The sequence below is a fragment of the Belonocnema kinseyi genome, chromosome 7, assembly GCF_010883055.1.
Source record: "Belonocnema kinseyi isolate 2016_QV_RU_SX_M_011 chromosome 7, B_treatae_v1, whole genome shotgun sequence".
NCBI classification, from domain to species: Eukaryota; Metazoa; Arthropoda; class Insecta; order Hymenoptera; family Cynipidae; genus Belonocnema; species Belonocnema kinseyi.
Window position 1 is genome coordinate 3,149,345 of NC_046663.1, and position 13,327 is coordinate 3,162,671.

General features: G+C 27.3%; 1 protein-coding gene across 1 annotated transcript in view; it reads left to right on the plus strand.

Annotated features, from left to right (window-relative positions):
- LOC117176924 (transmembrane protein KIAA1109-like) overlaps positions 1–13,327 on the plus strand; it is a 102,679-nt gene that overhangs the window by 4,375 nt on the left and 84,977 nt on the right. The window contains exons 2-4 of the mRNA XM_033367321.1: positions 1,687–2,372; positions 6,134–6,294; positions 8,680–8,876. Coding sequence (XP_033223212.1) covers positions 1,687–2,372; positions 6,134–6,294; positions 8,680–8,876 — 1,044 coding nt within the window. The remainder of the gene's footprint in view (positions 1–1,686; positions 2,373–6,133; positions 6,295–8,679; positions 8,877–13,327) is intronic.

Genomic DNA, 13,327 nt, shown 5'->3' on the forward strand with positions numbered 1-13,327 from the left:
TTGATTTGATGATTGCATCACTATCCAGCTCAACGTTGAAACAATATGAAGTAGGCTTAAAACAATGGTGGGGCTTCTGTTAAAAGAAGGGAACCGACCCTTACGACCTAAGTTACAAAAACCTTATGGATTTTCTATCGGAGATAACGCGAATGTAATTAGATTAATGATAGGGATTTACAGAACAGTTCCTCCCAGACCACGATATGATACCGTTTGGGATACGAACGACGTTCTAGACACTTTAGAGGGTTGGTCCCCATCTAACACACTTACCTTGAGTAAGTTGTCACAAAAAACAATGATGTTGTTAGCCCTTTCCGCGCGACATAGGATACAAACTTTTACCTTATTAAAAATCACAAATGTTATTAAGACGCGTTCGGGAATTGCGATAAAAATACCGGAGTTAATCAAAACCTCAGGCCCTGGAAAACCGCAGGCCTTACTAGGATTACCTTATATTAAGCAGAAACCAAATATTTGTGTTGCCTCAACGTTAGAGGTATATATCGCAGTGACCAAAGAATTGCGTAATACCGATAATTTATTCCTAAGTGTATGATATCCTCATAACGCAGTTGGGGCGCAAACTTTAAGCAAATGGTTAAAATCAGTACTGGTTCAATGTAACATAGACAGCAATATTTTTTCTTCATATTTGACAAGACACGCGGCAACGTCTGCAGCTTACAGAGCAGGTCTATATATTGCGTCTATCTGTAAGGCAGCTTCTTGGTCAGAAAGGTCTCAAACGTTTGCGAAACATTATAATAGGCCATTGAAACCAGCTATTAATGCATTCGCCAACGCGGTTTTAAATAATTAAAATAAATAACTAAAATAATTCGTTCCTATTATGTTATAAGAAAGAAAAAGGATGTCGATTTTGAATAAAATAGTATTTTTGTTCGCTGAAATTTCTGGTGACTCTAAACATCTACAAGTTATAATCTCGAGAACGAGGTAATGAAGTATAATTAAACGATTAAACGAAATTACCTGTAAGTGAAGTTCAATCGTAATTATACGAAGAACCTCGTTCGAAGAGATTATAATCCCTGCCAACAATAACTTATTTACCCACCCAATCTCTTGGAACGATAGAAATTTCGGGGGGGGGGAAGCTCTAAATGAGTGAGGATTATGGTTAAGGGAGGGGATCACGTGACTTTGTTTTCTTCCTATAGCGTTAAAGGTGTGACTTTCACGTAGTCCAAAATGGTACTACGAGTTATAATCTCTTTAAGCGAGGTTCTTCGTATAATTACGATTGAACTTCACTTACAGGTAAGTTCGTTTAATCGTTTAATTGCATAGACAATTATTTTTGTCTACTTGAATTATTAGCACACACTAATTAAAAAGTTGGAAATAAATGTGTAAGAATTTGGAAAATCCAGACTTTAAAGGGATTTTAAAGCACATTGTAAACTATATTTAAAAAAGAATTGAAATGAAATCCAAAGTGTTTTTTCTTCTTCAAAAATTAAGTTTAAACATTTGTTTTTGAAAAATACAAACTCCTCTAGGCATTATACATGATGCCTATGCTATCTGTATAATAGAGAGTATTAGATACTTTGCCTGGCCTCTGTTCGGCATTATATATAGTGTCTAGGGATTATATATATATTGCCGGATTATATACTTTGCCTGCAACACTAATAAAAAAAAATGTTGCAGCGAATTCAATTGACCGCAACGACTCCCACGAATTCGGCAGTGCGACTAGAAACCGGGGCAGTGGAATTGCAGCTGTCGAATCGCGTGCAAAACGTCTCGGGTTCTACTCATATGAAACTGTTTGGCAAGGCCCAAGTAGACATCAATCTGAGTCTTGGCCAATTGCTGAAGAACGTCATGTTTGAAGAAGCAGAGCCCGAGTTTCAGCAGTTTGCCTTCTTCAACACTAGGGTCGGATTGCGGAACGCTTTTCAGGAGGAAATGGCAGAGGGCGAAGCCAAGGAAGTGGTCCTAATTACCCTGAAGAGACCTCTAATTTACATCCAACCGGTGGCAGTCGACAAAGCGATTTTGGTCTGGTTGAATTACAAAAATGCGTATGAATATTGGAACGAGAAGAGGGCTAACTTGAACAAGGAAGTGTTGACTGCTACGCAACAAGTGTTTGAAAAAGTGCCATTTGGACAACTGACGAGTCAATTGAGCGCTCCTCATTTAGGAACTTTGTTCCTGCAACTAACTGTTGATGATATGGGAATTTGCATTCCGTTGAATTCACTGCCACCTAATAATTGGGGATTGAGTCGAGGACTTTACGATGGAGAATCGAGGGGAGCTGTTGTTATTACCTTGGAAAATACGAGTATTTCCGCTTGTAGCAGTGGTAGTCTTGTGAGCAAAGGAAGGTGAGTATTTCCCCTTTAATTTTCCTTTGGATATTTTACAGGGCGGGCCTTGGATTCACCATTACAATCACAATTTCGAGACAAAAAACACACTAAAGACACTCTTTTCTCACAATTATCCGCTGATGTCACTATTTCATTACTTTGGGATCGTACTTAAATTACGTAACACCCCCAAGAGGGGAGGGGAGGCCTTTTTTACGATTTATTACAGTAGTGGTAAGGGGTTGCTTCATTCATGTACATAATTTAGTTAAATTTCAAAAGCTTGCTTAAATTGTAAACAAAAGAAGTCGAATTTTCAACTAAATTGCTGCATTTTTAAGTCAAACATACGAATTCTGTATAAAATATTGAATTTTCAACAAAAAAATATAATACACTACAATTTAAAATTGTTTTCTTCCATTTATAAAAAAAACCACTGTTTGTTGAAAATTTGCCTATTTTTTTGAAAATTAATTCTTTTCCTTAAACATTAATCTTTTCCGTGTTTGCTAAAAATGTTATTTTTTTTCGTTAAAAATTAAACTATTCGTTTGAGAATTCATGTACGTCGAGCCTCTCAATAATTCGCCTCACGGGGCAGTAGGGGATATTTTTCTCGGAAGCACGCTACCCCCACCAATGTCCTTCGCACCTCGAAACTTTTGCATGCCCTGCCTCTCAATAAGGCGCAATAATTTTTCAATAATTCAAAAAGGCTCAATAATTTTTTTTGCTCTTTTCATAATGATTAAAATTTAGGACCAGGCCCACCTTTCTTAGTGTTTCTTATTTATTATCCCAAATTTTCAACTCGATGTGGCGTTTCGTGTGAAAATAAATTGAGAAATAAAAAAAAGTGATGTTAAGGTAGGAATCTGGTCACGTGACTCACTCGTCACATGGCCTTAACATGGAACAATTTTGGATTTTCGAAAAATTTAACTCATACTTCAGTGTTTGATCGAAAAGTGCCAAGTTTTTTAGGGGTTGAAGAGAAATGTCCACGAAATAAAACCACACTAATAACTTTTATCTTTAACTCCCCTCCGCCCACAACGACCCAAATATTACCCAAGAAATATAAAACTAGATTTTTACGTATTATTTTTAATTCTCAACAATTTTTATCGTCTTTTTTAATAGAAATAATTACTAATGGACAATTTGAATATTTCCCATGAATTTTTAAACACCTTTTAATTCTTTGAATAAATGTAACTTGTTTAAATAATTGTTTATTCTTAAAAACTATAAATAAAACAATCGTATTTTCTCAATGAAATTTAATAGTTGGTTATCGTTTGGAGTAATAAATTTGGTTGAAAAGATATAATCATCGAAACAATTAATTATTGTTTATTTTCAAAATTTCTCAAAATTGAGTCAGAAGTGTCCACTTTTTTCAATTTAGTATCCTTTGCTACTTTTTGTTAAATAATTAGGCAATTTTAGCACATTTTTTCTAATTTCTAACAAATTTCCATTTGTTTAAACAATTTTTATTTGCTTAATCAGTTTTTTTCGATGACTTAAAAAGCATAATATAAAATAGAATACATAAAATTATTTTTCTGACTATATAATATATAAAAAGAATATGCTACCGATTTTTAAATGGTTTTAACGAATACAATTTTTTTTTAAATTATTTAAAATAATCTATTTTTAAATCGTATTCTCTGAATTTAACATAATATTAAATGATTTTGAGGATTAGTAAATGCTGTTAAAAACCTTATGTAATTTTTTTAACAATTTTTATTCGTAATCCATCCATATTCAATTTGAAGCAAATTTAAAAAAAAAACAGTCATTAATTGTAGAAACAATGACATCAAGCTTTTAGCAGAATTCACTACTCAAAATCATTCAATATTGTGTTCAATTCATAAATTGCGATTTTTAAGTTATTTTTTGGGGAAAAATTTGTTTAAACAAATTTAGTTTGTTTAAAACATTTTTAAAATAGTTAATATATTTTTCCTATTTACTATACAGCCAGGAAAATAATAGTATGTGTTCCATTATATATATATATATATTTTTTTTAAGTTTTCGAAAGAAAACTGCTTGAGCAAATAAAATTTTTTTAAAAAAATAGAAATGTCTTAATCATTAAAATAAGTGTATCGAAATTATGCAATTATTAAACATAAAGTAGCATAGGATACGAATTTGAGAAAAAAGTGGACATATTTGACTCAATTTTTAGATATTTTCATAATAAACAATAATTACTTGTTCAAATACTCACATAATATTTTTTTTAAAAAGTGCTACTCCAAAAAATTACTAAATTTTACATTTCATTGAAAATATATGATATTTTTCGATTTTTTGGAAAAAAATAATTGTTTAATTAAGTTAAATTTATTTAAACAATTAAAAATGGTTTCACAAGTCATGGTGGATATTCAAATTGTCTGTTTGTAATTATTTATCTTTAAAAAATGGCAAAAACTACTGAAAATTAACAATAATACGTAAAAAAATAGTTGTTTTTAAATTTTTGGCGCTGACCGTTTGCTGTGAAATACATGCCACACGCATTTTTAAATCATTTATAAACGAATTATTTTGTTATGTATACTTTCATTCTAACCATTGACTGTCTGAATTATTCATTTCCTACGATTGCCTGGTTAACAAAAAAAAAAAAAAACGCATATGCCGTAAGTTTTTCGAATAAAAAAATATCTTTTGGATTACAATGATGAATCTGATTGTCAAACTATTCCTCAATTATGAAAAATGATTTCATAGCAGATATTATCCATTCGTCTTCATTTATCTATGATTTTATAATCGCAGAATATAATTATTTCTCAGTATACTTGATACCATATGCAATATGAATGTACATAAGTACAATGCATAGGCAGATTTATTTTCATCGCGAGCGCCCTATTGAGAGGCAATGCTTCGAAATCTCCGTCGGTCAACGCGCAGGCTAGGTAGTGGGGGTAACGTTCTTGCGCAGTTGAGGAGAAGGCGCTCTATTGAGAGGCGCCCTAATGAGCAGCTCGACTGTATTTTGTTGAAAATTCGTCTTTCTGGTAGAAAATTAATCTTCATGGTTTAAAATTCGTCCTTTTGGTTCTAAACTGGATTTTTTTGCTAGACATTTGATTGTTTAATCAAAATTTCAATTATTTGGTTGAAAATGCAACGGATTTTGGTTGAAGTTTATTCTTTTTTGTTTGACATTTCTACTATTTGGTTTGAAAATTCATCTTTGTGGGTAAAAAATTGGGTTAAAAATTTAACTTTTTGTTAAAAATTTAATTATTTTCTTGAAAATTCAAGCCTATTTGGACTTTTCTCTACGAATTTTCTAATTCATCATTTTGGATAAAAATTCAGATTTTTGGTTTAAAATTTAACCTATTTGATTGATAATTCGTTTTTTTTGTGTTGAGAATTAATTATTTTCATTAAAAATTTACCTTTTCCATCTTTGGTTAAAAATGGACCTTTTTTTGTTAAAAATTCAACGGCTTGTTTAAGAATTCATATATTGTGTTGAAAATGTGTCTTTATTTGATTTTAAAATTGATCTCTATTGGTAAAACTTGCATTTTTTGGCTTTATAAAAATGAAACTATTATCTTTTTTGTTGAAAGTTCAACTGTTTTCTGGTGATGTTTAATATTTTTTCAATCATATAAAATCAATATAATCATTTTTGATTGAAAATTAGAACATTTGGTTGAAAATTGTTCTTTTTAGGTTGAGAATGCCTCTTCTGAAGCAAATTTTATTATTTGTTTTAGATTTGTCGGCCTCTGTTTGAGATTTGCAGAAGATTTCGAAACTTCCCTAGACGATTGGAAGCCGGACATGAGTGACAATAGTGTGATGAACCTCTGTGTGGTTTCAGAAGGCACCTACGAAGTTTGCAGTAGAACTATTGCTCAGAAACAAGATAAATCTGGTGAGAAACTGATTGTTTTCTGGTTCAAAAATGTGTTTCATAAATTCCGGGCTCAGATTTGCGCCACTTTTGACACTATTTTCAAAAAAATTCCACTATTTCTTCACTTGCCCTCAAAAATAAAATCATTTTAGATAAAAAATCTTCGAAAATCGAACCATTTTAATTTTTAGCATTTACTGGTTGAACATTTCAAGTCCAAATCGTCTAAAATCGAATAATTTCAAATTTGATTATTAAAAGGTGAACGAATTTATGTTGCAGTTGTACTGTTTTAAAATATAGTTTCATTGAAGTCTTACTTTTCAATATATATCTTAAAAATGTTACATCTTTCGAAGGAATTTAAATTTTACATAGTATTTATTTTAAAAGACTCTACGGGATTTTAAACATATTTCAATAATTTGAAAGGATTTTAAAGATTTTAAAATAATTTTTAGAATTCCAATGAAGAAACCCCCCCCCTCAAAAATGGTTAAAAAACATTTTTTTTTATGTGAAGATCCATCTTCTTGGTTGGAAATTAAACTGTTTGAATGAAAAACGTGTTTTGTTTTGTTTTGTTTTAAATGAAATTTTCAAAAATTCCTTTATTTTGTTGAAACTTTTATTATTTTCGTAGAAAGTTCAACTATCTGGTTGAAAATGAACTTTTTGTTTATAAAATTCATCTTTTTAGTTTTGAAATTCGTTTCTTTTTTTTTTAATTCAACTGTTCTTGATTTAAAATTAATTTTTTGTTCTTAAAATATCAGTTATTACATTTTTAAATGTTTTTTTTTGTTATTGTGAAAATTGATCATTTTAGTTGAAAATGAAACTATTTTCTATTGAAAATTAAATTATTTTGTTGAAAAAATAATTATATTAATGACAAATTTTGCGTTGAAAATTTATAGATTTGGTTGAAAATTCAACTATTTTTTGTTGAAGTTTAATCTTTTTTTGTTGATGTTAGTGAGTGTCGACCAGGTAAATCTATTATTTTAATCTTTTTTGTTTAAAAATTGGAACACATGGTTTAATAATTCAACTATGTGGTTAAAAATGCAACCATTTTATGGAAAATCTAATTATTATATTGAAAATTTAACTTTTTTGTTAAAAAGTAATCTTATTTTCGAAAATTCAACTTTTTCGTGGAAAATTGGCATTTTTGCTCAAAAAGGCAATCATTTGGTAGAAAATTGAACTATTTTCTTGATAATTCATCTTTCTTAAAAGGATATTAATTTTTTGCTTGAAAATTTAAATGTTTGCTTGAGTAATTTTTTTTAGTAGATTCAAATATTCTTTTGAAAGATCGTTTTTATTAGTTAAGTACGACAGCGATTTATTTTTAATTACACTATTGTTTTGTAATAAAATCAATGATTACATTTGTCGTTTTAATTGGAAAGTTGTGCTTTTTGTAAATTAATTTTTTAAACTGAAAACTTAAATATTTTGCTGCAAATTCAAATGATTGGTTGAAAATTAACTTTTTTGTTGAAAATTCATATTCTGATCTGGGGTTGAAAATTTAATCGGTTTGTAGTACATTCATTTTTTAAATTAAAAATGAATACTCTTACATTAAAATTATACTTCACCATTTTTTGTTAAAAAATGATATTTTTAATTTTTTAAACTCCCCTATTTAGTTGCAAATTTTTGGAAAATAACTGAAAATGTATGTATTTTGTGCACAATTCGTCTTTTTTGGTATAAAATTAATCTTCTGTGCTGAAATTTTTTTGTTGTTAAAAATGTTGTTTTTTTTTTTACTAAAGATTTAAGTATTTTGTCGAAAATTCAACTGTTTCGAAAAAAATTAGTTTTTTTTAATGAAAATTAATTTTCTTAAAATTTAACTACGCCATTTTTGGTTCATAATGGATATTTTTTAGTTTACAAATTCCATTATTTAGTTTACCTTTTTTCGAGACTAGCATCACATACATTGTTTAAACTATTTAGTTAAAACCGTATGTAATTTGTAGAAAACTCTTATCTTTTGTTAGAAAATTAATCTTCGTGTTGAATTTTTTTGGGGTAAATAGGTAATTATTGTAACTTAAAATTAAACTGTTTTGTAGAAAATTCGTCTTTTTTTGCTTGAACATTAGACTTTTTCGATATATAACATACAACATAAGTCAATTATTCCTATTATTTTGTAAAAGTATATTTCATTAATTAGATAAAAATAAGAATAAAATATTAGATAGCCATTTAATGTGTGTTTTAATACTATATGACTGGTTTCTTCTAATTGCCTAAAATTCCTCAGGCGTTTAGAAGAATGGCTGGGCGTTCTTATTTAAAAAAAGAGACATCGAGCCCTCTAAATGAATAAATTAATTAGAAAAAGTATAAATTACAAAAAAAATATACTTTTAGATAATGCAAAATGGCTCTTGAACGTGCAATGGCAAATGGAGGGTGTGGACATTCATTTGGATGTGAGTGTAGGTAAACAATTGTCTGCTTTGGGTCATACATTGACAATGCTGACTGGTTCGGAAGAGGATGATGCTCATGCCTCGATGGATTATGACAGCGACGATGCGGACCAACCGAACAATAGCACGAGCCAGGTTAAGAAAAAAGTATGGTTTATTTTTTTATTTTATTTCCTTTGTCCTGTGATCTGGTGTCGTGTGGTGTGGTCTCTTCATTCTGGTAAAGTACTAACAATTGTGCATGCGCTTTATTTTAACAAACATTAATCCATATTTTTAGATACTTCTAATCAATGTCAATTTTTATTCGAAACGAGGGGTTAATTAATTCTGCAATCTGGTTGTTGATTCTCTTTAAAATCGCATTCAAACCTGTGCAATCTTTGAAAATTCCTTGTAATTCTCACTCGATAATATTATGGGAAATTCAGTATAGGGCTATAATGATCTTCATATAATTAATTTCATAGGATTTTTTTTCACGATTCTAGAAAAAACATTCTAGAAAATCATTGTGAAAAAATCAGTATAGAAATAACGAATGTTTATATATAATAATTTAATAATTTAATAATTTATTTATATATTTAACTTAGGATTTCAATCAATTTTGAGGAATTATAAAAAATGTCCAGGAATTTAAGCGTTTCTATACAAATTTTTACGGGAATTTTAAATATTTCCGAGCATATCAGGTTACGAAAGGGGGTCCTTCATTCATGTACGTATTTTTTGCAAATTCACAACAAATTTCTCCTGAAGATTATCTTTTTAGTTCGAAATCTTATTATTTGGTTGAAAATTTAATAATTTTCTTTAAACAAATCCTTTTTGGTTGTAAGTTCAACTCTTGTGTTAAAAATTCGTCTTCTTGGTTTGAAAATTCAAATCTTTTCGTAGAACATTAACCTTTTTGGTTAATATTTATATTTTTTTGCTGATAAGATAACTGAAATCTTTTTCGGATGAAATTTTTTTTTTTTTTTTTCTTAAAATTTGTCTCTTTGATTTAAAAGTTCATCTTTTTATTAGAAATATTGGATCTTTTTTGAATAAAAATTTAACTGTTTTGTTGGAAAATCAACTATTTCCTAGAAAACATACTTTTTGTTTAAAATCCGGATTTTTGTGTTGTAAAGTAATTAAAATCTTGTTGAATCAAAATTAATTTTTTTTTGTTTCAAAGTCTATTTGATTTAAAAATTCTCCTGTTTTAGTAGAATTCTCATTTTTCTTGGACAAAAATGCAATTATCTGTTTGAAAACTTAAAGATTTTGTTAAAAAGTCATATTTTTTGTTTAAAAATTCAACTATTTAACACAAAATTAACTGATTATTCACGATTCTTTCTTTTTAATTTCATATTTTTTAGTACAAATCTTGGATAAAAATGCAACTGTTTGGTTGAAAATTCAACTATTTCATAGTTTTTGGATGAAAATACAACTGTTTTGTAAAGAATTCAAGTATTTTATTAAAAATGCATCCCTTTTAGTTGAAAAAATTCGTACTTTTTAATTTAAAATTCAACTTTTTTCGTAGTAACTTATTTTTTGTTAAAAAATTCATATTTTAAGCTTGAAAAGTCAACTGGAATTTTTTGGGATGAAAATTCATCCTTTTTTTTAACATTAAAAAATATATATAATTTTATCTGTTTTGAGAGAAATTTCATCTTTTTTGGATATAAATGCAACTATTTCTTGGAGAATTGAAAAATTTTGTTGAAAAGTCATCCTTTTTGGTAAAAATTCTTCTTTTTGGATTGAAAATTAAATTTTTTTGTAGAATCTTATTTTTTGTTAAAAAATTTACATTTTGAGTTTTAAAATTCATCTGGAATATTTTTTGGATGAAAATTCTGCTATTTTTTAAAAACATTTTCTTTCTTTTTTTTAAATAAAAATTCATCTGTTTTAAGAGAAATTTAATCTTTTTAGATAAAAATGCAACTATTTGATAGAGAATTTCATTATTTTGTTAAAAAGTCGTCCTCTTTGGTTAAAAGTAATATTTTCTGGTTGAAACTTTTATTGTTTTTTTTTTAATTTAACTATTTTGTAGAAAATTTTCTGTTTGTTTAAAATTTACATTTTGTGGTTTAAAAGTGAACTGAAATATTTTTTGAATGTAAGTTTAACTTTAATAAAAAATTCTCGTTTTTTATTAAAAATTCGTCTGTTTTAGTACAAATTTCATATTTTTTAGATAAGAATGCAACTGTTTGGTAGAGGATTCAAGCATTTTGTTATAAATTTATCCTTTTTGGTTAAAAAAATTCGTATTTTTTTATTGAAAACTAAATTTTTTTCGTAGACACTTTTTGTTAAAAAATTCATATTTTGTTCCTGAAAAATACACTAAAATCTTTTTTGGGTGAAAATTCAACCTTTTTTTCCATTAATAAAAATTCATCTGTTTTAAGAGAAATTTGAGCTTTTTTGGGTATAAATGCAACTATTTCTTGGAGAATTAAAAAATTTTGTTGAAAAGTCATCCTTTTTGGTAAAAATTCTTCTTTTTGGATTCAAAAATCGATTTTTTTCGTAGAATCTTATTTTTTGTTAAAAAATTCATATTTTGAAAAGTCATCTGGAATCATTTTTGGATGAAAACTCAGCTATTTTTTAAAACATTTGCTTTCTTTTTTTAAAATAAAAACTCATATGTTTTAGTACAAATTTCATATTTTTCGGATAAAAATGCAACCGTTTTGTAGAAAATTCAAGTATTTTGTTAAAAATACATTCTTTATTGTCTTAAGAGAAATTTAATCTTTTTAGATAAAAATGCAACTCTTTGTTAGAGAATTTCACTATTTTGTTGAAAAGTCATCCTCTTTGGTTTAAAGTACACATTTTGATCGTGAAAAATCAAATTTAATCTTTTTTAACAGAAAATTCAACTATTGTTAAAATTTTTTTTTGTTGAAAAATTCATCTGTTTTAGTAGAAATTTCCAATTTCCTAGTGAAAATGCACCTTTTTGGTTAAAAATTATTTATTGATTTAACCAGTTCGAAAGGATCGGTTTGAATCACTTTGTTAAGCAATAATTTTTTTGCAGATTTATATATTTGTTGAAAATATATTGAAAAATTATTGAAAATTATTGAAAAATATATTGAAAATATATTGAAATATATTGAATGATATGTTGAACTATTTAGTTGAAAATTAATCTTTTTGTATCGAAAATTCAACTACTTGGCTAAAAGTTAAACTACATTGTAAAAAAATAGTTTTCTTTTAAAGCTTATTTTCGTTTGGAAAATGAACTGTTTAGTGGAAAAGCCTTTTTTTGGCCGAAAAAATTAATTTTTTAAATAAAAGTGTAATATTGTTTTCTTGCGTTTATAAAAAGATGCTATGTTGAAATTATTAGAACATTAAAATGTCATGGTATCAGTATAGAACAAAAGAATGTTAAAATGTTAAATAAATGGATGCAAAAATATCTAAAATTTGAATAAAAAATTTATTTATATATTTACGTAGGATTTCAACCAATGTTAAGGAATACCACCAATTTTCTATCAATTTAAGTGATTTCGTGAGATTTGATAAAAATTTCACTAATTTTAAAAGACTTAATCGGTTTTCAAGAAATTTAAAAATATTTCTACGGATTTCAATGAATTTCGAAACATAAGTTACAAATTTAAGAGATATAAAAAATTCCAAGGGATTTTCTAAGATTTCAAGATATTTCGAGTGAACTTTGGAAAATAAATTCAATGAAATGAAATTTCAAGGGATTCTTATCGATTCCAAAGATTTCAAGAGATTTTAAGTTATTTAAAAAAATTTCACAAAACTGAAAGAACCGTAATAAATTTCTAAGATTTGCAAAGATTTCAAGAAATTTAAAGTTTTTTAAAAGAAATTCAGAAGACATAAAGGACTTTAATAAATCTGCAAGGATTTAAAGAGATTTTTAAGATTTCTAGGAATGAAAACGGGTTTTCCAGATAACTTTAATGCACAACTTTAAATTATATTTAAGAGATTTCAAATGATTTATACCTATTTTAAATTTTTTTATGTTTTCCAAAGATTTTAAGAGATTATAAAGGATTTCAAGAGGTATAAAAAATGTCAAGGGATTTCCCAATATTTCAAGATATTTTTAGTGAATAGTAGAAAATAAATGAAATGACATTTGAAAAAATTCTTAGCGATTCCAACAATTTCAAGTGACTTTTCTAAAGGATTTTAATAAATCTCTAAAAATGTCAAGAAAAATGTAAATGGATTTCCAAAGATTTCAAGATATTTCTAGTGAAGTTTGGAAAATAAATTAAATTAAATTTCAAAGAATCAAAAGATATTTTAAGAAATTCCAAAAGATTTCAATGGATCTCATTATAAATCTTTTAAATCTATTTTTAAGACATCAAGAGAATTTGCAGATTTTTTCTGTTTAAAGTTGATTTTTTCAGAATCGTAATTAATTCGTACTTTGTGTAGAATCTCGATTAATCTCTCGATTTGAAACGATATCAAGTGATTTTAGCTTTTTTCGACAAAAAATTTCATTTTCAACAAAAATGTTAAATTTTTAATCCAAAAGTATGAATTTTTAA